This window comes from Bombus terrestris, chromosome 11 (assembly GCF_910591885.1).
Source record: "Bombus terrestris chromosome 11, iyBomTerr1.2, whole genome shotgun sequence".
NCBI lineage: Eukaryota > Metazoa > Arthropoda > Insecta > Hymenoptera > Apidae > Bombus > Bombus terrestris.
The window spans coordinates 8,260,324-8,288,038 of record NC_063279.1 but is presented as its reverse complement, the minus strand read 5'-3'; the positions used below and the strand labels follow the sequence as shown (position 1 = coordinate 8,288,038).

The window sequence follows — 27,715 nt, the reverse complement described above, 5'->3', positions numbered from 1 at the left end:
CACGCCTCGCTGCCTGTCTGATACGCCTGATTTCCGGAAATGCTCTGCCTGCTTTTTATTCGATAAACGAGGCTTTGGTTTTGCAAGGAAACGTCGTTGCACGAAATATCTTTTACTACGTGCCTTTTCCACGGCGTTGCTTTTCGTACCTTTTATCCTCTTTTTGCACGCGGCGGTAACTTTCACGCGATTAGACGAGCATTCTAATTCTTCGTGCGCGTTTCTTCGATTTCTCGCGGCAGCTCGGCCACAAGTAATTACGGTAAACGACCGTCGGTCTAGTGCAGGCGAGCTAAGCTGTCTAAACGTGTGGTTTAAATCCTGATTAGGTTTGCGCCTAGTCCAGATTAGATCGAGGCTATGTCTGGTCTAGATTCGAGCCAGATCCTGATCAGATTACAGCTACGTCTAATTGTAAAGTTCGAGCAACTGGAACAACCTTAAGTATCTGCGGCTGTTGGTACTAGGTTGAAACGAGATCTGGTCTAAATCAAATCTAAATCGGAACACGAAACGAACGTTTAAACGATTCACGTAGAACGTCTCTGAAAGGGTTTGTTCGAGTTCGGCTCGATTCGGTACGCGCAAGCTTCTCTGTGTTACCTCGAGCTCCAGTTTAACCGAACCTTTTCCAAAGGTGATTTTTAAAATGGGTAAAAAATCGCGCGTAATTTAACGAACATCAGGTTTCAGCGCATCTTGGACGCAATTTAAAAACCGAGTTTATTTTAGGCGGACGATAAAAAGACGGAATAAATTCGGCGGAAAAGCCGAGGAGGAAAAAATGCCCGGCAATTTATACGCGCGGGACACCAGAGTGATTCGCTCGCGATCAAAAGTTTCGCCAACTTACGCATGAATATGCGATTATTCAAACGACGGTGGGCCGCATATTTTGCTCGATAAACCATTTGCATGCGTTCCCTCGGATACGGAAACGTTTGTCCCGTATTTACCCGCCTCGGTTTCGATTCTCCGCCGCGATAATGGCGCCTGATAAGCCTCCGGATAAAAAGCGTCGATCCTGCCTCTCGTACTTGCCCGTTAATTACCAGGGACCTAATAAACCGGGATCGATCCGGATAAAGCAGAGAGATAAAGGGCGATTGAGAAGGAAAAATCGAGACTAACGACGATCGTCTCTGGACAGATATTCTTCTGGAGGGATAATTAGTCTCGTTTCAGAGGGGATATCAGCCGAAGGAAACTGGTTTTCTCTGTTTTCATCGGTCGTTTAAGAAGGGCAACCAGGTCGAGGGATTTTTTAATTAAAAACTTTTAATTCGGAGGTTACAGTTGGACCGGTCTCGTTACGATTTAATTTCGGTGCGTACGAGCACCGTGAAGAGTTTCGTCCAAACGGTGGAGCGCGGCCACGAATGATATTAATTAGCCGACTTGGACGACAATGTCGCGAAAGTCGCCTCGAGTTCTGACATTTCGATCGTAAGCTCGGTAATCGAGCGGAACGAATTGGCCGAAATAACGCGCCCACTGCCATTGCCCCGCCATTTACGCGAATTACGGCCATAACAACGTCGGATATGAAAACTAGGAAATTCGAGAGAGTAGAATATCCCGCGATTTCATGCGCGATTAAATTTAGCTCAGTATGTTGACTATGCGCACGTGGAAAATTCCAAATCCACGCATATTAAACTTGTGAATCTAAGAATGTCAAAAATGTCAAATCTGCGGCCTACGATATTAAATCCACTCCAATATAGACGAACCGAAAGAATTCGAAAAATCCGCGCACGACCATATTAAGTTGGCTCCGACATCATGAATGCTGAATCAAAGCGTGGCAAATTTGCATCCGATCTATCTCCTAGTCACGCTCCCCGCCGCCGCTATAAGGAAGAAATCGAATCAAGGTCGTGGACGACGAACGAAGGACCGCGAGTCAGCACGTGATGATCGGTCATCTTGATGGCTGAGGCGTCGGGACGTTGCGACGGACCGTCGTCTCTTCGCGTGTCGATGAAAAATTCATCCCCTCGTTGTGAATACAAATCGAGCCATTAAGATTCAAAGTGCGCGCGCGAGACCGCCAGTGTCGCGCTACAATCGTCGAACGAATCGCTTCTGCTAACCGCGAGAATCTCGAAACGCGCCTATTCTTCGCTTTGTCCTACGCGGATTCTCAGCGGGCAGCTTTCTCGAGCTTAGTCGCACAAACAGAAAAGTGAGTCGGCGGTTATGGATACGCGTCGACACGTTGACCGGTCAATTTTACGTTTATACTTTACTTGCATTAGACTCAACTAGAATCAAACATACTATAAATTCTTATAATCCAAGTTACAGCACCACGCGAAAATAATTTACTCAATGAGATTCTCAATGAGAGTTGATTGTAAAAGTCTACCAAATAAAATAAAAAAAAATATTTTACTTACGTTTATAATTCTTCGCTTGCAACTCCTTGAATCTTCTAGCATTCCTCGGAATTGTTGGCAACTTCTACGCGACACGCGATGGAGAAGTGAACTCGAAAGAGGACAAAGCTTGATAGTTTTTTTGAAAGCGTTCAGCCTCAAAATATCACCGATTACCAACTAGATTGAATTAGACTCGAGTATTCATTCTCTGCCGATTGCCCGAGAAACTCGCTTCTGCCGAGCGAAAGAAACTTCTCCTAAATTAGTTTTAAAACATCTTCCACGATGCCGGAGGAAATCTATCGTGCATAATTAAAACAGAGTTGAAAACTTCAAATCACAGTGGAGGAATAAAAATGCCCCTATGCCTTTGGGCCTGGCGAACCAGCTGAAATTATCATCGATCAGTTCCAATAGCGTTTGAGTTAAGAGAAGAGAACCGCGGATGTTTGTATCACAGACGACGATCTTGGTAAACCCAATAAAGTGGCGGTGCGCAATTGCATAAATCACATGTGTACGGAGGTGTGTAGCTGGCTCTCGCGCGTGTGTGCTCACGCTGGTTGCAACCATCGGAAGCAGCCAAACAGCATGCACTAATTCTGAGACACACATCGCTTCTAATTTATACCGTATATGTATATCCGACAAACGGGAGGTGGGGGAGGGAAAGCCCTGTCTACTAATCCCTTAATTATCTAGCTCGATATCACGGCAATTAACAGCGACAACTCCGGGACGTCGGGGAATTGGGGGAAAATCGAGTTTCTTACTTGGACCCAGTCGGCAATGGAGATTTTCGGGCGTCGACGGAGAAGGGAGAGAGTCGCGAGTTAGTCGGGAAACCGGTGGAAATAACGTTGCAAATGACACGAGCGTGAAAATTCGGACTGCCGGAGGGGAACGACGCCGGAAACGACTCAATTTGCGAAGTTGCGCGCAGGAGGGAACAATGTTACGACGAGCGTAAATTCATACGTCCGTGGGGAGAAGAATGTTGCAACCGACAGGAATTGGAATTAGATATCTTAGTGTAACGAGCGTTCTGACGACAACGCCACCGACAGTCGAAGAATTTGATCGTCTGAAAGCATCCAGGCATTCTCTTATCTCGAGTGCGTAGGACATAACGCAACCGTAAGATTACAGGCGCAAAGATTTGCCACGATTTCATCGTCACAGCTACGTACCGCAAAATATCACGATGATAAAACGAAGTTGGAAAAGTTAATACGCAACAACGGTATCGTGCGTGGCTGTCGAACATCGTGAAATCATTTTCTTCTTCTATTCTGTCTTTATTTTATCAGGCTGTCGCAAAGGTCTTTTTCGTTTTATGAGGAAATGATAGATTCGCAACGTTTTCTCTTTTATATTATTTTATTCAATTACGCATGATCCACTTTGTGTTCTATTACCGCAAAATGGATATTTTAAAGAAGCTCTTTATCTCGAGATTGAGCCCGGTTCGACGTTGAGATTCAGAGTTTATGGCTCTTCTTTCAAACGATGATATTTAAAGTCATTAGGCAAACAAACTTTTTACTGGATAATTTTAATCTACAGTTTGCTAATTGCCTAAGAAGGTAGCAAATACTGCAGCTGTGTGTTAATCTATAATCGATTTATAACTTGATACGATTTATACACTAGTCCATCCAAGTGTGTCAGACTATCGGAGAGTAGCATACACATTGAAAGTGGTTTCTATGGGTGCTTTCATCGTCAAATTTTCTTCTCGTTCCCCGTGACCTATTTTCAAGAACGTAGAACTATCTTTTTGCTTTGCATCGCTTTTTCTCGCGCGGGCAAGCGTTGATAACGTGGACGAAGCGATTTCCAAGTCGTCGAAACGATTATTTAATGCAACAGAGTCAACCTGCGACTGCTCGGTGCTCATCCAGCGAGAAGCGAAAGGAACGCAGAAGACGCGACGAGGCTAAATAGAATTTGTCTTGGCTGTATAATCCTTTTGAAACGCGGTCGACGCGGCGAGGATCGCGTTTGTCCGGAACGGTGTTACTCTAAGTTCTGAGGTGATACGGATCGGATTACAGAGACACCTTTCGGACTCCTCCAGGACTGGCGACCTAACGACAAAGGTCACGTTATTCCGGCTCGAAACGCGCGAATTAATTACAGTCACCTGCGTTAACTGCCATTACCGTGTTCGTTCTCCGAAATGGATTTCGTCCAGGCAAGTTAAAATCCGAGGTAAAACGCGAGGGTTTTCCTTTTTCGACAAAAAAAGGCACGCGTGCCTAGTGGAGTAGAAAAACGATTATTCTACATATTTCCTGACAGGAACTTGATAAGCTCGGGAGAAGACGTAAAAATTTTATGGGTTTTATCGTAACGGTAGCAAGCGATAGACGAAGAAGCGCGGTAGAAAATTTCGCAAGAAATGCGCGAAGAAAAGGCTATGTTTTTCTACGTTTCTCACGAAATATCGAAAATATTCCACCGTCTTTTTTCTAACTGCAATTTCACAAAAACCACTCGTCGAACTTTCCTTCTTTCCACAAAGAAAGATACAAAGTTGCACGTTCCCCCTAGAACGCGCTACAGGGCGTCGAGAAACTTCGATACCAGGTATCTTTCTTCGTCCCAATTTGCCAACGCTTTTCCTCGCTCCGTTACGTGTTAATCGCCGTGTATTCATCGGCCTAACATCCCTCGCGACACCCTCGAACATGGAAGCGTCGCGACGCGGTCGGGTTAAGTCCCGGTTGGGGCGTAACGCGATTGTAATTTAAGCGGGCTGGCTTATTATGCGCTTGCATCGGTAATTAATACCGACGATGATGCGACAACCGGGCTAATTAATGACTCTGCGAGCGGGCAACCGGCGCAAGAACAAAGAATCCAGCCTGACGCAGCCGGAATTATTCGCCTAAGCGATTATCGCGCGACTGTTTTCAACCGGCTGCTGTTCCCCTCTCACTCGCGACAGCCAGGAAACGTTTTTACGGTGCGGATCGTCGATACCGGCTCGCGGGATGGCCGAGCTTTCCCGTGGAAGCGCGATTTGTTTGATCCCGTTCCGGATGGTTGGAGAATGTCGCGAACATTCTCCGTGTCATAGCGGAGAACAAACAATCGGGGAAAAACGAGGAAAAGGAAGAATCGTTTTTTGGTTTGGTAGTCGTAGATTCGACGTCATTTATGGTTTATACAGGTTTACGAGTGTTCGGTTCAGTCGGACTAAGCTTCTTATCGTCCTACTTAATTTAGGCAATTATGACGCAAAGGTACTTCTTAAGGAAAAATCGTAACTCAAGTATTGTCGAGTCTCATCGATGATAATTTAAACGTAATATACGAGTGTCAAATACTTATTCGAAAATTCTAAAAGACTTTCTAATTTTTTCTATTTAACGAGGGACGGTGAACTAATTTTTGATGTCGTGAAATAGAGAAGATTTGTTGAAACTAATTCGGAAGAATTTTCTTCGTTTATTACGATACTTCAGTATTTTCTATTTCGTACAGTGACAGCGTATTCGTAGGATAGTAAACTCGTAGTCGTTAGGGAAACGTAAAGAGAATCTCGTACGCGTAGCTACCGAGAAGTTAGGAAGATCGCGAGGAAAGAATATGAAAATACTCGATAAACGGGCAACTCAGCCGACTAAACGGTATTTCACACTTTACTGCAGACAGCGTTGAGCCCAGTCGAACGAAGCGTTTGCAGCTCGCGATTCAAGGAACAGTTGGCCGGATGAAAGAGCAGCAGTCGGGCCAGCAGAGGCTAAAACGCGGCCGTTGTTGATGTTTATCACGGCTGACCGTCTCCCAGTCGCTTTTATCGACCAGTCAGAAATTTCTACCGGGTTAATTGGAATTAGTCCGGCAGCTTTGTGAACTTTCAGCCACGAGTTCGTCTTTCGACCGGTTCGCGAGTAGATGCGAATAATTAATTAAATATCATTTTTATTCTGGCTCCATGGGGCAAAAGGAAAAGCAAAAAAAATCATAGAAGCTATATATTCCTTTATCCGTTCGCAGAAAATGCATCGTCGTGAATTTAGGCAGCCACTGTGACCGCTTTGATGATCATTTTTTGACGATAGAACCATCGAACTTTTTAATATTCACCTAAACGACATCGATTAAAGTAAATAGATCTATATAATTATTTCTCTGTCCGATTGAAAATCAAAAATTAGCTTTGACAAAAATATCTCTATATTTTCGCTAAACGTAAAAAGAGAAAATCATTTCGAAGAAGTCATTTGGCCGAGTTCGTGTTAGTTCCAGTGTTAATACTCGACTCTCCGACGAGCTTTCGATATTTAGAAGTGGCTAACGAAGTTCCTATGTAATTCTTCTAATTGATATAAAAGCAGGGGAACAAAGGTCGGACAGCCTAGGGATTCCTTAATCACATCGTAGACGCGGGGAAACGAATCGAAGTTCGCGAACCAGCAATTGCCAGGCTCCGTTTAATTTCTCCTAAGTGGAATAACCGTAGGACGAGGCGGACAAGCGCGATTTATAGCCGGGAAGCTCGTTTCAATATTCCTCGTTCCCGTTCCAACGTGCGTCAGCCTTTCCAGCTTTTTTGTCCCGCGGCCCGACCGCCGAACTTTTCCCAATAAATATCACTGGGCCGCGAAAGTGGCGCGCGTTACGTGTCTTGCCCCCTCCCCCCTACCATCGTGAAACTTTAACCGTTAATTAAGTCAATTACTGCTCACCCACGCGCGCAATTCGTGTAAAAATTGATTCCCTTTCTTTGTGGGATGAAACCGGAATCTTAAAATTTTGATATTTTTATTTTGCTAAATTTTTGTATTGGACATCGCAGGATCAGAAGCGGTAAGGAACGTTCGACACCCGCATGATTAAATATAGTTATTGTTTATTCGATCAATTGCGGAGAGACGTAATCGCGAGGAAGCGCGTCAACGGGAGTCGTAAATTTCCGTTACGATTAGAATAATCGACACTACGAACAGATCGATCTTCTTATTTCTGTTAGGAGAATAGGGGTGGTTGAGTTAGTATAACACTGAGTTTATCAGGTTATAATATACAGGGTGGTTGGTAACTGGTGGTACAAGCGGAAAGGGGGTGATTCTACGCGAAAAAAGAGGTCGAAAATATAGAATAACAATTTTTCGTTTGAGGCTTTGTTTTCGAGAAAATCGACTTTGGATTTGCGCCCGGTACGCCTGCACTTTATCACATCTCGTTATAACGGGAAAGATTATTGTAGCCTTTCATACTTTAAAACAATCGAATACGTTAGAAAGCGTTCATAGGAATTTATCGTTGGTGGACTATACCAAATGAGTATACAAAATAGATACATTTAATAAATACAGAAAAGTAATACATAAAATTAGCCCACAGTATATGTATATGCACGGTCGTACAGAGTAAAGTTAATCAACGGGTTAAGGCGGAACCGAATCTTCGAAACGAAACCGAAACGCCCCTGGTTAATTAATCGATCGAAAAATCGTTACCATGCAACGTAGTCGAACGATCGTATCAGCATGTCTGGCCACAAACATCCGAAACTACTTCGTCGACCGAGCGTCTGCCGCGTGGTCTGACCAAAGCCATTAGATTCCACTGATTCGCCGTTTGCCTCCTCTCGATCGTGAACGTTAGAATGCACTGCAGATCGTCGTGTGACCGCGAATATTCGGACCTGCGTCTACCAATCTCGCCACTTTGCGAATCCTCCACGAGCAATCTCTTCCGTGAATTATCGTTTCTGTGAATTGACATTTTGGCCTCCGAACAAATACGTACAAAACTACTATCTACGAATACAGTAAGAATCCTTCTCGTATGACGCGCATAATCTACAGTAACATGTTTCAAATGATTATTGCTACGCCAATTATTATTTTCTATGTTTTATCAAATAGGACAGTGTTTTGGAAATAAATGGCGTATATAAGAAATTGATTTAAAAAAGTATATAATTAATGTATTCTAAAATGGAAATACTTTTACTTTTTCCCCAGGATTCAACCGATCTAACATTGCTACTTTTTCTTCGATAGAAATCCAGTTCCTTTTCAATGTTCTTTCTTTTTAACTTCATCCATCACGTCCTTACAAGTAACTTTTTTTTATAAACCTAATTCGCAAAATATCTTTGTGTTGTGTATACCAACGTGTTGCAAGTGTGAGCTTTCCTTAATCACCAATACGAGACACTGGTTATAGCAAAAGTGACTGCGTCAAGGAACAAAACCACCACGAGACACAAGAAGTCGGTAACGACGGGAGAAAACGATCTAACTAAAGTAGATTTAATTCTCGAATCAGATAATTCCCGTGTTTTATTATTTGGCGCGTTGTAGGAACTCGCGTTATACGGGAGCCTACTGTATTAATTTTCGCTTACGCGTAACAATTTATGCGTAACAAAGCCTCGAAATAGGCTGTTTGTGAGATTCCAAACGATCCTAATCTAAGAAATTTAATACGAACGTTTCGGAAACGAACTGAAACCGACAGGTGTACCTATATCCGATTTGGCGATTCTATCGCAAGTTTGATGGCGGGTTAGGCCTAGAATAGGGAAAGTTTGAGCAGGGCTCGATATTCGCGATTCTAATCCGCTATTCCAATTACCGGTCGGACCCAGATAGCTGACGTTGGTTCGGCTCGGTGCGCGGCGGCCAACTTTTCCACGTCGAAATAACCATCGAGCGAGACGCGCAGCCCAGTTGGAAATTGATCCATCGTCACCGGGGCGTATTGTTGCCATTAATGGCTGCGTAATGCGAACAATACGACCTGCTGAAAGTTACAATTAATTTATGGAACACGCAAGGCGGTACAAGGCAAACCACCAATCTGGTTTCGCGGTTAGGCGGATCAAACGGAAAATTCAGCGAAAAAGGACGTATCCGTCGCGACGTATTTTTGCTTCTCGTATTAGCCTACTCTTTTTACTGAAATTTCTCGATCATTGATTTTCTGGTCGTCGAATATTTTACATGTTCGTTTGCCACAGAAAGCAAAATAGTTGAAAGGGAAGATTCTAGCGGATCTCCGAAATTTCCATATTTGCGATATCTTTGCTCCGCAGAATTTTCAAAAATACACATCCTACGCGCGACTAAGACAATCTTTCGTGAGAGTTGCTCGCGAAATTTTTATTCGTCGGCAGTCGAGACCCAGGAAAATACGAAGACGAAATTATCGCGGGAAACAACTGTGGACATTTTTATTCGCTATTGGTAGTGAAGATCCGAGAAACTTACGGCGATGGGATTACCGCGAGAAGTAACTACTGCTCGACGACGTTGAATTTTGTTTCCTAGACGATCGACCCCAGAGAGCTGCATGCGTCGAGATATATTCCACCGGCTGTCAGCTGCACACGTGGCGCAGCTTGCGTCACATTATTGCCAACGAGCAGACATAATGCGGCAGGCATGAATATTCCACCAGCTCTATCTTCCCTGACACCCTGACGATGGCCATCGACACGTACATCGCGCAATTTCCTCGGGAAACAGAGGAAGTCCGATCGGCTGTCGTTGCGGAACAGCTTCTGAAGAGATTGGACAACGAAATAGTGGCAATTAAACACAAAAATCACCGACCAAGTCGTCGTGTGGCGATTACTTTTACGACAGCACGGGACGAGGCTGTAAACGTCGAAGCTCGTCGGACAGTTGCGACGGCTCTAATCCTTTATTTGTCGAGACCCAGAGGCTGGGTAATTCCTACGGGATAGAATCACTGTCTTAGGTCGTCCGCCAACTCGATGAATTCTATATCCCGCGTATTACGACTGCAGTATCCCCATTGGAATGTAGATGCAAGCGTAATCCCAATTCTTTCATCAGAACGAGACAGGTCGAGAGTCGACGAAAGCCACGGAAAGTTTGTTCATCTTCGAGAGAAACGACGTACCGAGAAAAAGTGGCAGGGAGGGGGGAGGGGACAAAGAGTCGGCAAAAGGTGGAACAAAGGCGGAGAAAAACGGTGATAAACAGATACGTCGGCGAAAGACAAGGAAATAGGACGGGGAAGATTCGAGACAGAAAAATCGCGGGGAGACACGAGCGAGGATGCCGTGAAGCACGAAGGAAACAGGGGCAAACGAGGGATCCGTGAAAGAAACCGTGGTCGAGCCAGAAACAGAAAGGAGAAAGAAGCGCGAAAGGAAGAGCCGAAAGGAGCGGGAAAGTAGGCGCGAAAGGAGAGGCGAAGAAGGCGAGACGCAGGGAGGAGAAAACCCCGACACAAATGCGCGAGAACACGCAGACGAGAGAGCAAAAGCCCCGGTCGCGCTCTCTGGGGGTGGATCAATACCACACCACCACGAAATCGTGACGGTGCAGCGGGGATTCACCGCACACCGGCCCCCGGAGTTGTGTGTCTTTCGGCTAGCTGCACTTTGACAACGACATCTACCTTAACCAACCCCTTTTTCTTCGCCTCTCTTCCTTCCCTCGAAGCGTTGCGCGCTTCCGTAACCACCGTTCCGCACATCAGCCCCCCGCACACCCTCGTCGCTGTAACTTGGAGCACGCCACGAATTAAATTACACGCGATCCGAACTCGGTCTCTTTGTCACTACGGCCATGTTCGGCTCGGTTACTTGCCCGACGTACGGTCGTACGACCTACGATCGCGACTGTACGAGGCGAAAACACCCCCGGCTCGTTCTCCAGGCTCCACCACTTTGGTTCGCCCCGAATTTTGGCTCCGAGACAAACAGCCAGTTAGACACGATTCCTGCGAAAACGACTCGAGGTTTTCGCCTTTCCGTGTGTTCGTTTTTCGGTCCCTCCCCCCACCGGTCTACGTGGTTCTTGCACTATTTTCGAATTGTTCTCGGTGGCTCGGGTGTACCAGGAAGATTGAAAGGAGAACCAAGATGTTGCTAGCTTCTGTGGTAATCGACGTATAGCGTGTTCGTAGAGAGCGAAGAAATTTATTCATCGAAAGTCGCGGAGCTGAGTTTTTCGATCAGGAAATCCATCCATCGAGTCGCGATACCATTCGATGCTTCATCGTATCGACGTTCCTTTTACGCAACAATTTCGTTCCGCCATAAATCTACGTTCGCGAATTGTACAGAAGAGCGAACAAACCCTTTTTCCATGATATACAGGCTATTACAAATTTTCCCGGCATTTCGTCATATTTTCCTGTAAATTCGAAATAAACCGAGTATTTTCCAGCCGGCCCGACATTCGTGTCGCGAAATATCGCCGAGTCGAGGTTCCGATCGTTTCTTCGCCGATCGAAAGAAATGACAGATGACGCGAAGAGAGGCGGTGGTTCGGCTGGAAAAAGCGGCGGCGCACGCGGTGTTTACCCAAATCTGCAACGGCATTTGCATATTTAAGAGCAGTCGACAACGTTGGCCCAATAAATTTCGCGTATTTCATCGAAGGGAGATTTATTCGCCCGTTGTAAATAACTATCACGTGCCAGAGGAGCCGGCACGCGTAATATATGATTCGGGGCGGGGAAAACGTTTCAGGAACGCCTCGAAATCGCTCGTTAATTAAACCGAAAAGTGTCGTAACAGGCTTTGTGAAACGATTTCCCGGTAAATTGGCCCGCGGCAGGACTCTCAATTAACAGCCCCTTTTCCACTGATTCACCTGTCGGCTTGGCCCTGTGTCTTTCGCCTAGGATTAGCAGATTTTCGAAAACGCCCGAGAAATTGTGTTCTCCAAGCCACCATATTATTTGCTTATCCGCTGAAACATTTTATCACTCCGTCGTTGACGTGGTAATTACGTTTTTCAGACCGAGCGTTCCTTTATTTATTTCCGTTTCAAACAGAAAATCTTACAAAGTCAATGCAGCACTGGCGGTTTCCTCCTTTCTAATTATTATTTATTTACAATAATTATAATTTATACGTGCGTACGACATACGGTATAACGAGGTGCGATTCAAAACGTGTAATACGGTAACACGTGCAACGTGTTTAACATAAAAGTTATAATAATATGTAATCGATATCTCGGATATCGTTTCACATAGGCTTCAACCAGGTTGGGTTCGTCAAATACTCGCAACAGTATCTACAGTGGTTATGAAACTGCGGATTTTTATGAATTTGTGGAGAATTTGAGGGCGCAAACATTCATAGAACGTACGTAATACACGAAGAAACGTAAAATATCCGAAATATAATATTCGTTATGATATTTAACATGCCCCTGTCTATGTTCTGCCTTGTAAATTGTTTTCGCGAAAATATGAATTTCTATAGAAATACGCAGTTTCGTAATTAAATACCATGGAAAGCAACAATGAATATCAATTTAATAGAAAGCACGTCGCGGACGGGAACGAATGTCATTGTTAAACGCGATACTATCTGTATACTCGCCGATTCTCGTCGAGTGGCAAACGAGCAAATAATGCAGAAGGAAGAGAGTACCGCGATGAAATCTCTTGGGAACGTTTCGAACAATCCAAAGGATTCAAATTTGAGAAAACTCGGACAACCTTCAGCCAAGTTTGGAAAATAGAATTAACCCGAGAACGCGGAAGAGTTTTTCGAGTTAGAGTTTGAAGCTGAGTACTCGAAGAAGGAACAATTGGTCGTTTCTCACGATGGTTGGTAATATATCCAGCCATATTATATTTAACGTGGGATTTTTGGGTTTCGATTATGCAAACTATGTTGCAGTTCGCTTGTTATAGGAATTTAATTAAGCGATTATTGATTGACACCAGGCTTCCGTTGTAGGAAAATTGCGGAATTTCGCGATCCATCCTCTCGCGCGATACACGTACAATGCAAACTACCCTTGTTTTACATGATGTTAATCAAACATGAAAGTTTCATCAGCTTTTCAAAGAAGATCAAAGTAACCTGTAAGTTCATAGCCATTCCTTTTACTCTTAAATTTACCATCTTTACTTTCTCGACTTCTATCGATGATCTCGATCTTCTCGTAGAACCTATTAAAAAAAGGAATTCCGCCATCTCGTTAAACACGGTTGATAGTGGGAAAAATTCACTGCACCGACCGATCAAGTTTTCCAACGCTAAATCAAGAGATACCATCAACGGTTCGCTATCCATCGATCAATCAATTCTCGAACGAGCAACCCTCGCTTTTCGTGTAACCGCGAACGAATAGATTCGTCTCGTTAAACAGCAAATGACAGACGAGCAGCTGATAAAAGGGGAGGTGGGATGGCACGAAGTTGCGTGAAAGACGATCGAACGTGGAGCCGAGAAAGGGTCAAGGAATGGAATAAATCTCGACGTGGTTTTAATGGCTTAATGCAGCCTGGCGAAAGCCTGTCTTCGGCGGTGATCACGCCATCTTATTACGATGAGCGATCGTCGCTCGGACTTTTTATTATTGCCGCTCGGAGGTTGGACTTGTGCTGGAAGAACTTCCGGTTCTCGGGAATTTCGTGACTCGCCGAGTTTCTCCCGGCGATCGTTGAACCCTCCCGCGAGAAACTCCGTTCTCGCGTGATGGAAAGTTGGTATGGTAGTTTGACAAATTATCGGAGAGCCTGAATTGACGATAATTGTACGGAACTTTGTGATATCCGAGCGTTTCCTTCTTAAATTACGAAGTACGTGGTACGTGCTACTGTCGTTTCCCGATGGACGTATTTAAGATACGATACGCATTTATTCATAGTCGCCTCAATTTCTCACACAATCGAAGATCTTCACGGCTATTTAAGACTAATCTTACCAAGAATTTCATTTAAAATTGTATCAGATTGTTTCAAAAGTTTCTTTCGTTTCGTAAGAAAATTATAGATGTACAAGACTTTTTGTTTTATATTATTTCATCGAATTGTGCGTGATCCATTTTCTTCTATTACGCTTTTATTCTAAAGAGAAGTGTAAAGACACTTGTCGGATTAGGTTTCGTATAAACATTGCCACATAAGGCAGACAGCGAAAGACACTTTCGCAGCAACCTAATACATTCATTGTTATTTCTTTCGTTCACCTAGCTTTATGTAAATTAATATATTAACAGAAAATTGAGAAATTGATCAATCGGATAATATAATAATTTACATAAAGTTAAATGAACAAAAGCAATAACAATGAATGTTCAATTATTAAATTACATTTTGAAACCGGTTATTTACCCAGGCCTGGTAAGGTCAGTGTTAACTCAAGATTATCATAGAATTAAGTCGGAGTACATTTTTTCTTGTAAGCTATCGTAGAGGAAACAGCTCGCGTACGGATAATCAAGAATAGTCGATTAAACTATGAAAAATTCTTTTACGAAGTTGGTGAAGGTATTTGGAAAGAAGTAACTCGAGTCACGCTTGCAATGGACGAAAGTAACGTTAAATCGTACTCGGATCATCTTCGGTCGACGATGCTTCACCAACTACGTTCAAAGCTACTTTCCTCTGCTGCGCACAAAATCTTTGCTCGTATAACGAGCAATTTTCTTCTTCCTCGTAAATGTTCCACGTTCTCCGCTTTACAGAAACGGTCAGTATCGTTCGGAGTAGGAGAAAACAGCGACTTACGCGACTCAAAGGGATTCCAGAGCGCTTTCAGGAGAACGTCTCGCGGCTGTTCGTTATCCAGGAGCGTAACAACCATTGAACCAGGATGGTAGGACTGGCTCGATGCGCTTTGCATCTGCCGGAATGCCTGGCAGTCCTTTGAGCCACGACTGGCCGTGAATCGGCTCTCTTTTCACTCCATTTGTTCGTTTATTTATCCGTTTCGCCCCGTTGCACGGCGAATCCCGATCGGGAATATCCAGGATTTCGAGGGAGATCCCGCCACGCCGGGAAAAAATTGTTTCATTTAGCTGGAATCCGATAGAGAACGTCCCGATCCCTCCTTCGTTCTCGTAGATATTTTTAATGAAAGTCTTTCCGGACGCGTTTCGGGTTCGTTGGAAGGATTGGCGAGTTGTATTGGAAATACGGCGTTGGTAATTGCAAGGTAGTACCAAGGATAGCGTGTAAATGGAGAGATACAGAGATGATCGATTAACTCTGATGAGAGTTATGCGATACTTTCGACGAAGTATATCGTTGGATTAGATTTTAAAGAATTCTTTGTCCGACGTTCGTTCGCGCTTCCTCTTTCGTGTCTTTGATAGCACGTTGCGCTCTGTCTCGACGTTTCTACGGTCCGAGAAATCCTATTTTTTAAAATCTAAAATCCTAACCCGTTTCTTCTTGGCAAATAACAGAAGAGTTAGTTACTCGGAGGAAAGAAGGAGTGACAGAAAGAAGAAAAGAAGAAGCGGCAAAGGTGCAACAGCTTCTCTCTAAACAGTCCATCCGCTCCTCTCGTGTAGCTTCGATAAAAAAAAGCCTCGTCCAATGGGAATCGGCACACTGGCGCACACGCATGCGAGCGGCAACACGGAAACTCGAGGAGAAAAGGTACAAGAGGTATCGAAACGAAAGACGTATGTACTGCAGCACCCGTGTCGTTCAACGTCGTTCAACGGCAGCTGCACCCCCCGACGAGGAAGAACGCGAAAGGAACACGGAGAATTCGCGAAGAAGAAGGAAAGAGAAGGGTCGCGGTGTGGCTAAGCACTCTGAGCGATCGGACGAAGCAAGAAGCGGAAGAGGCTGGCCGCTGGAGGATCTCGTAAATAAGAAAGCTGTTGCAGCAGCGTGGGTGGTGCAGTCCAGTGGAATGGACGAAGAAACACGAAGGAAGGGTGCGCGCTGTAAGAGCAGAGGAAGGGGGAAGACAGAGCGTTTCATTGAAAGTACAACTAGAACGCTGTGGAAACAGTGGGTTCTGGGAAGAGAAAGTCGATGGGAACACAAGTTTCCAGCTTTCTGCGTTAAAGCGTGTCGAGACTCGGTGAAAAGGACACAAGGATGGGGGTTGGGGTGTGATAGACGAGGGAGGAGGAAGAAGGTAGAAGAAGAGTGGAACGGATGAAACAAAGATGGGGAGAGGGAGGTGAGTTCGTGGAAGAAAAAGGAGACAGCGCAGCGGAGAATTGCAAAGGGGCCGACGAAAGAATGGGAAAAGTTAAGGGACGGAACGATTCGTCCGGGAAAAAGAGAGTTTCGCTCTCTTTAAATCGTTCCCGCGAATTCGAGCATTCGTCCACCTCCAGCTCTCCGAAATGAATGGGCTTTTCTGTTTACCCAGCCGCGACGATGCCTGTAAATACCGAAAACCCGTAGCCAAAGTCCTAGGAATTTTCCGGGGAAACATTTGCTTAGTCGTTACGTTGATAAATTAAGAAACGTTTGAAGACAAACGGTCTCGTTGATCTGTTCCTCCGTTTCGTCGAACGTTGTCACAGCCTTGAAATAAATTTGATAAATTCGACGAAGACGATGGAATTTGAAAATTGGAAAATTAGATTCGAGAATCGCAGCAAGATAAGGATTTGAAAGATATTAAATTTTCCATAAAGTTTCGTTTATTCTGCCCTCTACTTGGACGCAATTTCGTAATCACGCGGTCGGTACCTGCCGCTGAATGAAAATGGAGATTTGAACAATGAGAAGTTGTAGTGGTAGGGCACCGTAAAAGCTTCAGCTCCGTCGAGGTTGCCGGATGGTTTTTCGTTGCAACGAGTTCACGCCATAAGCTTCCGCTCGCATAATCCGTGCACCACCGCTTGCGAACCTGTATTTCGTATAAGTAGAATATAGAGTAGACGACTCGAAGCAAGCTTCGATCGAGCTGCTGCTGCTCTACCTTCCTTCTCAGCCAGTTCACTGTTCTTCGCTGTTCTTCCACGTACTTTCTCCATATTGGCTAGATTTTATCAAATTTCTTGATGTACTCCGTAGCCTGGTCGGGAACCGAGTAGAACGAGATCAAAGATTTTGCTACTTTGGAAACGAATATTGTTTCCTTCGGTCCTATTACGTATAAAACTTCCTCCGGTAATATTTTACAATCGAAGCACGATTGCCTAGAGATAGAATCTGCGAGTTGGAATCCGCGGTGGATCCTTTTTATCTAAAAGAGATCGGAAAGCCCGTTAAATATCAAGTGAAAGTTAATTAGCAAAATTGTCCTGCTTTTCTACGCGTAAAATGAATCGCAAGTTCTTAATAAACTTTATCGTTTCCAATTAAGAAAATTAAGGATCGAACTAAATAGACGTACGCGCTGCCTCTGCGTCGTGTTTAGAGCCAACTCATATTTAGCTCAAAAGACGGGACTCTCTCGAGTTAAGCAAATTCCTGTAGCCAGTCTAGAGTCTGTAACTTTCGAAATCGTAACTTGCCGGGCACCGTGTATTTAGGCAGCGGTCCAGAAACGGGCAGAGCAAGCACGCTAACGATCTGGCTAAAAGCGTTGCAGTCGTTTAACCGTCGAAAACTGGACGTTCCACTGGACGAAAAGCATTCACCGACCCAAACCATCCTCACGCTGGACATACCGCGTTCCTCCGTGACCACGGCCATTAGTGAACTTGAAATCGAGCCGATTTACGTCGATGTCAGTGCGCTAGCATCTGCTAAAATCCTGGCTCTCCTCTCGCGATAAGACGAACCTGCTTGGAACCAACTTTCTCGATTTTCGAATTAAGCTATTCGCTAATTTATAGCAGCTTTCGAATAGAATCGGGACCACCGTGAATTTGCGTAACTTTAGGAACGGATAAAGTAAGCTTGCAATTTTCAATTTTATCTCTGCTTCGTCTAAGTTTCGGCATTTCGACGTTTCCATGTTTTTACGAAAGCAAGAACACGAACGTTGGTATACTTTATCTTTGGACGTCGTGTTTTTCGTTCTTCGAGAGGCACTCGTGTCGCGAGTTACTCTTTCGCGCTGATATTAGAGTTCGCTTTCTCCAGGAGTAAACGTGGAACCGCGAATTGTCGCGAACAATTCAGTTACAAATTGTGAACAATTCACAGTATCACGCTCGCTCCGAACAAGCAAAGTGCGACGTTCGCGAAACGTCGTGACGAAAGTGTAACTCGTAACGCGATTGTCTACCGCAAGACCAGAAGAATAACATCCGAGGACGCGGAGTATTAAGCTCCGAATTTTTCCTCTTCTTCCTCAGGACAGACCAGAAGCTGTGAACTGTCACGGTCACGAGACCACCCTAGTGCAAAGGTGGAACTCGTAACGCGGTCGTTTGCAGAAGAAGCAAAAGCACGACGTGCATCGATCCTCGTGAAAGCTTAACGTCTGATATTTCTCATCCTCATCGGTCTCGTTAGTTCACCAGGCGAGATACCTTCCGAACCAAAAAATTCCCCCGCTACCATCGAGTTTATTTCACCGCCACTATCGAAAGTTCCACGCGATTTTTATTCTCCCTGGAAATGCAACGACAGGAAACCGTGGCCAAAGAGGCTAAGGCCTGGTTGATAAGAAGAAGAAAAAAACGAGCCTGGCCAAGTGGGTCAAGAATTGACCGAAAGAGAAAAAGACAGGCAGGCGGGTAGGATAGAAGGAAGGGTGTTGGGCAGGCCGGGGGTGGTTGGTGGCTGAAAAACGGCAGCCACGACTGCGTCAGTGGAAAACGATCGAGTTCGAGCAGCCTCGGCCGGAATCCGGAGCCGACGTTGCGGCTGTGCCGAGCTGTGACGCAATCCGAGTATACAGTATACGGTGCACAATGGCCCGTATCTGGGTCGTGGTGTCAGTGCTACCCCCTTGCTCGGCCGCCAGGGGGCTACAGCCCCAATTCCGCGCAACCCGGCGCGCCTCGAAAATCGCTGCGATATCCGCCGGACCGGACGACCCTCGCTGACCTTCGTCTTCCATTCTCCTTCCCTTGTTTCCTTCGTCCTCTATTCTCTTTCCATTGTTCTGCTCTGTCGTTTTATACAGACACAAGGCCATGATTACGGCGCATACATATTCGGACAAACTAGCGTCCCGACGAACAAAACATCCGAAGACTGCGATGCATGCAGTCATAAAAATCTATGTACATATTTGATTCTATCGACGTATCGAGTTCGTTAAGCCGGTTTCACACGGAGGTACGTGTACCGTGATAGACGTACCGTGATGGACGTATCGTGATACACGTATCGCGAGTTGCGTACCGTGTAAATGTCGCCATTTGTTTTAATGTCCCGTCTGTCTCCGTACGAGAAGTATCGTTGCCGAGATACACGAAACGAGTGTCGCGATACTGCGTCTCGTGAGAATCGTCGTGCGAACGCTTGCATTCGTATGCACGTATAATAATGTATATTCGGTGTCTATCATGCGCGTGTGAAACCCATCGTAGAAATAAAAAACTTTGTAAAACGATGATTAGCTACCGATAAAACGTCGCGTTATTCGTTTTACAGGAAACAAAGAACCGGCCAGGAAAAATGGTGTCACGATTCAAAAATTGGAAAAACTATGCATATCGTTTACTTTTCGTAACTTGAAATAGTTAGAGAAATATGTCTATCGAAGTAATCGATAATTTATCAAAATTACTATACGCTTATTATCATGCAATGTAACATGAAAGTATACGCATCGAACGTCGTCGTTTATGTTATAGACATAACATCGATTATTGTCGCCTCTGTGTAAACAATTTGTAATTCTTGGTACACCTATCGCGTTCAGCCCTGCAGGCTTCATAGTGCGAGTGTAAAATTTGATAAACATTGGTTTGTTAACGCGTACATTTGCAAAGATTTCAGCGAAATTATCGACTATTCGTTCGAGGGACAATTAGTATGCGCATACATTCGCTAGAAAGTGTGTACATTTACCGATTTAACATCCGCCGTTACGTCGATATGAGATAAATTAGGTTGGAATTAACTGGCAAGGTACATGCTGCAAAGTATCTACGACAACGACTGACGATTACGCGCTTTTGAACCGCAGAATGCTATGTTTAGGAGAATAGGATTAGATTCGGGATTAGTTCGATCTGACGATGAGCAGTTCAGTGGAATAAGAGTAAATTTTGGATCGAAGTTTCGATTAAATTCTGGCGATTAAGATTCATTTCGCTAAAGCGTATTAATCGTAGCTTCGACGATCGTTTCGGTATAAAACTGAGCTTGGAGCTTAAGGACGAAATATTTTCCTAAGTGTAAGAAGCGGAATTCTTCATGAAGATTCTAGAGCAAGAAGAGTCATCTAGGATGGTTCTGAATCTTGTGGCTCGAACAGTGACGTTCTCGTAGGTGTTTTGGACTGGGTTAAGCACCGGCTAGGCGTCCGCGATTCCTGAGCAATTTAGGAGGATGTTTTGCACGATTTACGATATAAATGGCTGTCGTTGATAAAAGAGCTCATTGTCCGCGGCAGGTTGAAGGTTGTCTGGCTGTGAGATAGCCTTGAATTCCTTTCGATCCGATTAACCATACTCTCGCGCATTTTATCCTCGTTTATTATTCTAAAGTTTGCTTTAAACGTCGGATATCATTTTAAAGTTTGGACGGCCAGATTATAAACTAAACAGAAATAGTTTCAATTTGAGCTTCAAACTTTTTAATTTCGAAACGTTTTATTCGGTCATCGTTCATCCGATAACGATAATAAAACTGATAAAAGAGGAGAACAATTTTCTACGGAACGAACCGGCGTGAGGCAACGTATTCGGGTCGTGGAAAGCCCCTTAAATCGAAACAGCGATCGCGTAGGGAAAGCGGGTCACCAAAGGCGGCGAAGAAAAGGGCGTCGAACGCGTATCCTGAAATTACGTTTCCAGCGATTTCCGTGACCCAGATCAAGCCAACCACGCAGATTGCTCGCACGCAACCGTCAACCCGGCTGTTCTACATTTTCAGTGACATCCTTTTTCCCATTGCGTTTTGTTTCAAAAGAAAGCCGCTCCCTTTCGTCGGAACAAGATCAGGCAAAAATGAAAAGGCAGAAGAAAGGAACGATACCATCGCGAATTCCGACTTTGAGGGAGAACGGTGCGCTAATAAAATTAAACGAAACTACGAGAAACATTTGAGAGAAAATTTGAACAATTCTAAAAATTTCGTTTCAACGTCTTTGCTGTTTCGTAGCTAGGGACGTCTTCTATTTGTTACGATCTTTCCGTGCTTCTGAAAAAAGCATTCCAACCTGCAGGGTTTTTCGTTCGACCAGCAAAGCTTCGACTCAGTGACAACGAGAGGCGAACGATCGTGCGAATAAAAGGTGCAAACGAACGTCACGAAGGTACATCCTGAGCCACTGTCCTGAAATATCGAGTGGATACGAGATAATTTAATCGAATTAACTTCGTATAAAACAATTTCATCGATACGATATTCGATTACGATATTTTAATTCGCGGCGAATTATTTCGTTAGAGCTTTATTATTTGATTACGCGTGAAAGGGCAGAAACAACCGGGGAAAACGTTGCGCGAAACGTAACAAAAGACGAGGGGCAGGGTCGAATAACGCGAACCTACTATCAAGTTCGACGGATTATTGTTAATTTTCCTCGCTGGCGGCTCCTTGGAGTTTCGAAACGATTCGATCGGGTCGCTCGAAGTCAGAGAAAAAAGAAGCCTGTCGGGGCTCGTGCGTACAACAGAACTCGAGAAGGTAACGAACGATCGGCCGGCTGGTTGAATTTACGCGGATCGCATGCATTATGCGTTTCGTACGTGCGCCGTCTAGCGCGTGAGCGGCTTTCCCGACGATAAACGCGAGTTACAGCCGTAATCGTAGGAGCTCCAGGAGATAACCGAACGTTGCCGTCGTGCCTTGGAAATTCGGTTTACGCCGCGTTTCCAGCGATATATCTCGCAGCGACGGAATCGACCCGTGCCGTACCTCGCAGCTTTTTCTCCCGCACTCTGATGTAGGTTAAACGATTAAAAGATAACGCGGAGGCTACGCCCGACCGAGATAAAAGGTCGATGAAGTTCTTAATGGAGCCAGATTAGCGAACGAGAGATCGCTGCCTGCAGATATATTCTCTCGCGGAGAACAATTCCGCAGCCTGCCGCGCTTCTTTATCGAGTTCTCGACGGTCTAGTTCGCCGCACCGCGGGTTAAAGGGGTAGATTTTTCTTACGTCTGTTGTGGACGATCGAGTCGAACGGTTGAATAAGCTTCTTGGCGAAGTTGGACTAACAATTACCGTTTCCATCGTGCGTTTCCTCAGACGATTAATTATAGATCTTCGTGTTGAGAGAATCAGTCGAATACTCGACGAGCTCGTCGATGCGAGACAATATACGAGCACGAGGTGATTCCTTAATAAAAAAAATCGAATTAAGAAAAAGTAAGAAAAAATAGATTTTCGTTAAAATTCCTTAGTTTTCGAGAAAATCGACGTGGAAGATCTGTCAGTTGTGTTTGAACCTGAATTTGACATTAAGCGTCATATAAGAAAATTGTCTTTCTTCTCGTATCATTTAACTATCATAGAACAGTCTAAATGTTCAGCCTCGAAGTCGTGTCTCGATGAAATCGGTAGATTTAACAGTCCACGTGTCCATGAAATGTAACTCGAATGAATTTATCATCGAATCCATTAACTAGTAACCGGAAATATACCGAGATCGTTAAATAAACTACGAAATCGGGTCATTCGTTCTATTTTCGGTGGATCGATTGCTAACGCGAATAACTAAATAAAAAATCATTTTGAGAATTCTCGGTTCGATAACAACCGCGCACGCAACAAGATTGGACGATCTGTTGGCGGTCGGTTAGTGGTTAATTTCTAACGACGCAAACAACGTAGATGAGAGCATTGTGTCCACGAACAAGAGGTCAGAATTATCGACGGTGGTCGATCGACCATAGGTCGAGCATCGAACGAGGCAACTTTTAAAGGACTCACCCTTCATGCCGAGTACTTGCACTCTCCTCTGGTCGAGAGGACACTTTCCTGTGCTTGTTTGCTGGCCGCGAGGCGACGATATCGATACGCTTCGAGACGCAACTCGAAAGTCCGGGTTTACTCGCAGGTTCTACTTTGATCAGGAAAATACGCAGGAACATAGAACACTCCCTGCAACAGACACCATGGAATATCGCTTGAGAAGAGCGTAGAAATTGCCTCGTTGCACTGTGAATGTTGCCGCTTTTGACCGCGCCGGGGGATACAGTTCTTAATGTATTTAAATTGCACATTAACGTGGGGAAATTGACCTCAGTTACAACTGAATCGAGTTATGCAGATGTTTATGCAAATCCCTATTTTCATCAACGTAACTAAAGAAATTTGCACCGTCCATTAACCTTTAACGCTCGTATCCTTGCGAGGTAGTCAACCAATCGATTCTTCTATTAATAGAAGTACAATTGTTTGTTCGTACTTATAAAAACATTTGTTTCACTTTATTTCTTATCTCGCGTTTTGCATCTTATCGTATCGAGATATATCATATAGCAGGATACAGTATCATAATTGAAGAAAATAACAGAAAAGTATATTATCATGCAATCAAGAAACAATTGAAAGAACAAAATTGTGCGTTTCTGACCAGTTAGATCCGGAAAAATGGCACGTGAAAGGCTTTAATTCTATAATAATTGACGTATTTTACTTATTTATTTGATCTTCTTTAGTGTCGGATTTAGCACATTTTATAGATATTTACGCTTTTAACTCTTTGAACGCTGCGTTGTCCGACGTTAAGCGTGCGCCGTGGGCTGCCCACTCTTTACGAACAAGCACACCGTGGGCTGCATATTTTTTACGAAAGGCATTGTAGTCTGCTATACACTTTAGGTTTCACCAGTTTGATAATTAATTTCTCTTGTTTCAACGGAACCATCAGAATGTGAGATGGGTAACATCTATACGTCTTTTTTATCACGCCACTTTAACACCACTTTTAACCTAAATTGAATGGCTACGTAGCTCAAAATTGAATGGCTACGTAGCTCAAAATTGAATGGCTACGTAGCTCAAAATTGAATAGCTACGTAGCTAAAAATTGAATGGTTGTGTGAGAACGCATATATGCGTTCTATTAGCTCCAACTATATTTAACACTAGAACTACCATACCAGTCAAATTGACCGGTTTTACAATTTTATTTTAAAATTCCTACTTCGTCTTATATTTTTTTCCACAATGATGTAATGACTTTCACAGCGATAACTAAAAGAATAATATAATGAATTTTATTTTGTTTTTTATGTATTCAAACTGAAAATAATTTCGTATCAAGGCTACTTATACCAATACCAGTGAAAATGAGTGGTATTTGTCAAAGTGTACAAGAGTCCTGCAATCTGTTTATCGAACCCCAATTAACCAGTTTCCTCGTTTTGTACAACTTGCCACACGTTTTTAAAATTTGTACTGAGTATCATTCGATATGACGATATCGGTTATCAGGAAAATTCTGGATCGATCGCTAGATCGCTAGATGCTAACGCTGGAAATACCACATCAGTGAAAATGACTGGTTCTACGATTTTATAAACGTGTCAAACCTCGTTCAGGGATCATAATACCAAAAATGTACTACATAACGTGAAATTGCTTCTGTAAGAAAGTAATAAATCAATAAATATACAAATATTCCATTATTACGTATTTTTTAAAGACCAGTCATTTTCACTGGTTTTGGTAGAAACAGCTTCGTGTTAACTATCGGTAGTTCTAGTGTTAAACTGTGTTAGAAAAATCGTCCGCCTTGTGAATATAATCCGTCACTTTTATCTTTTAAAATTTCTTAAATTTTAAGCACCGAAACGCTTTCGCTAATCTCATCCGCAACTTGGTCGATTTTCTCTACTTTCTGTTCCTCAGAGTTAACCGACTTAACAAATAAACAGCTCGTAGCAAAACGCGTGTCGAACGTAGCGGTCTCGTTTCGAATTTACATCGCACGATCTACCATCCGTTAAAATCCACTGCAATTAACATTCGCAGCGTCACTACGCAAAACCCATTCTTACAATTCACTATTAAACCCCACGGTTTAATCCTCCTCCGGGGAGTCGGCAGCGAACTCTACGGCTGAATCAGTATTCTCCAGACAGCTGCAGCAATTTGCAACAGCTCGAAAGCGTTTAGAACAGGCTGGAAGTAAGGAAAGGGACGGAGGGAAAGGGCGGGGCTGAAGAAGGAGCGAACCGGAGGCTATAAATTTGCGTTTGCTATCGCGATACGTGGAAGGGTACGAGCCGAGGCTCGATTTCTGCGGTCCTGAAGGAATCCTTCGGCGCCGCGGTCCGATCGAGTACGTTACACTCGATCGTTTACGGCGCCGAATCGCAAGCTTCTCGTTGCCGTCGCTCGTATTCGTGAACGTGCCTGTTTCACGGCCGATTTCTGGTCGATGAAACTGTTGGCGAGAATATCGTTGACCCGAGGCCAATCGGGAATATTGCTCCTTTCGTCTTCGTGGATCTACGAGTCGCCGAGAAGCCAGGCTGATTAAATCCATAAATTAGAAGAGTAGAGAAATAACGACGTTACCAAAGCTTTGAAATTTACGATTACCGATACCGCGTGTGCCTGATAAGTAGACTGCAGATGCAGATTTTCGTATATTTACGGGAAATTTACAAATGAAAAAGTGCATCCAATATATATACAATACAATACAATATACATACAAGGTGTGAAGATATGTAAAATATCGAAAGTGCGGTACACGTCAAAATATTTAGCGGGTGAAATAAAGTTATACCTAATGATAAATGCTCCTGTTTCGGTAGTTCTCGCAAAAATTTAAATTTCCATAAATATCCATAGAGCAGCGAATAGCCAACGGCTATGAACGTAAGTAGAACGTAAGAGAAATTGAATACTGATATATGCGTACAGTGAAATCAGAAATTGATGACGGCTGAAGTTGGTCGCTTTAGTTGCTGAGAGACTCGGGTCGAGCCGAATGGCTTTGGGAATTACCAAGGAATGAAACTTGGAATTAGCATGTTGCTCGAGGGGTATTTTGAGTTGGTTCGATGGAATCGAAGCGCACCGCTTGTCTGCAGTTATAGCGTGCTACTTAGAAGATGGGTATATATTTCCAAACGGGATATCGGACGAAGTAGATCAAAAGAGAATATCGGATACCCGTGTCTGTTATATTATTTATTTCGACGCATATTTGAAACCGAGGTATCGAAAATCGTTTGACGCGGTACTTGAAAAATATTTACCAGAAAAATATCGGATACGTGTTATTGAGCTACGCTACTTGAGAAATATTTAACGTGAAATATCGAATTTCCAGTATTTCGTCGTGATATTCGAAAAGCAGGCAAAACCGACCAAGTGTGTTTATATGAAAGCAAATTTTCTTCGCGCGTTATCAGAAATTACGTTTCGTTGCTTCTTGAAAACGGCGCGCCAATCGTGCGCCGCGTTCGATCAATTTCACTTTATTCTACTCGACGCGCGAATTCTATGTTATATTTTGCCCTGGCAGCCGCGACATTATTATGCGCAACATTTTTACAAAATGTCGTATCGTTGAAAAGTCCACGTTTCTTAGTCCATGCAAGTTTCAAACACTCTAACAAATCCAATAACACGTGTCATCGATGACCACCGTAGCAGTCTGCGTATTAAAAAGCAACGAACCTCGGCAATTTAAATCGCGCTCTTCCATTCGAACGTGGCTAAACCTTCCTCCATACAAACGGTCTTTTTAAATGACAGTCATTCGTTGTGCATAAATGTACATCGAAGATGCACAAGGAAAATGACTAGGAGGATTGGAATCGAGAGACAGGCGGAGACGGTCGTTAGACAACTGTTTCACGAGTCGACCGACGGTAATCCTGAATCATTAGAGAGGGCTTCTGGATGGCAACAATGCCCGTGGTGGGTGGGCGCTTTTGTGTCGAGGAATCGCTCGCGCCAAACAAATCGACGGAAATTGGGATCTCTTTGATGGGAATCGAGCCTAAGAATCGATGCCTACGGATGATCGTTACCAGCAAACGATTCCGACGAAGGCGTCTGATGGGCTGTCGCTTAATGCGTTCTCTGTAAAACGTATTCGAGGATGTAGGTGAAAGAGTCGGATTGTTCGGTCGCGATAGAGTCACGATAAAAAGGAATTTTCGCGTTATCGAATTACGAGGACAGGGAAAAAGAAGGAACGCCGATCGTTTAACGTTGGATGATTTTGATGCTCGTGTCAAAGAAAGAATAATACACAAAGGAAAATAAGACGCTAATTCGAAAGAATATCCTTCTCTTTCAAGCTCGAGCCTTTCGTCGAACGGACTCTTTGTAACTTTCACTGCACCTGTTGTAACTTCACTGCACCTTCTTCAGGTCATTTTCCGTCCGATCGTATTTCTCTCGCGCCAAGAATATACCTCAGGTTTGAGTAAAATGTAGAAAAAATATTATTGGCATTTATGATTTTTCGTTTCAGTTCTAAACCTTTACATTCTTCCTTGGAACATAGCGATCTGTCCTGTTTGTTAAAATGAGCGATAACCTGAGATATAAAAATTCGAAAGCCGCGGTACGGTTTTATTCGATCGTCGAGTTTAACGAGTGCTTAAAAGCT

At 43.9% G+C, this 27,715-nt stretch overlaps 1 protein-coding gene across 5 annotated transcripts in view; it reads right to left on the bottom strand.

Annotated features, from left to right (window-relative positions):
- Nucleotides 1-27,715, bottom strand: part of LOC100648174 — a 177,929-nt gene that overhangs the window by 101,068 nt on the left and 49,146 nt on the right. For 4 of the 5 annotated variants that reach the window (XM_048410448.1, XM_048410447.1, XM_048410449.1 and 1 more), the window contains exon 4: nt 23,062-23,232. The exons of the other annotated variant lie outside the window; for it this stretch is intronic. In XM_048410448.1, the coding sequence (XP_048266405.1) occupies nt 23,062-23,068 (7 nt within the window). In that variant the 5' untranslated portion in view covers nt 23,069-23,232. The remainder of the gene's footprint in view (nt 1-23,061; nt 23,233-27,715) is intronic. 5 annotated transcript variants of the gene reach the window in all.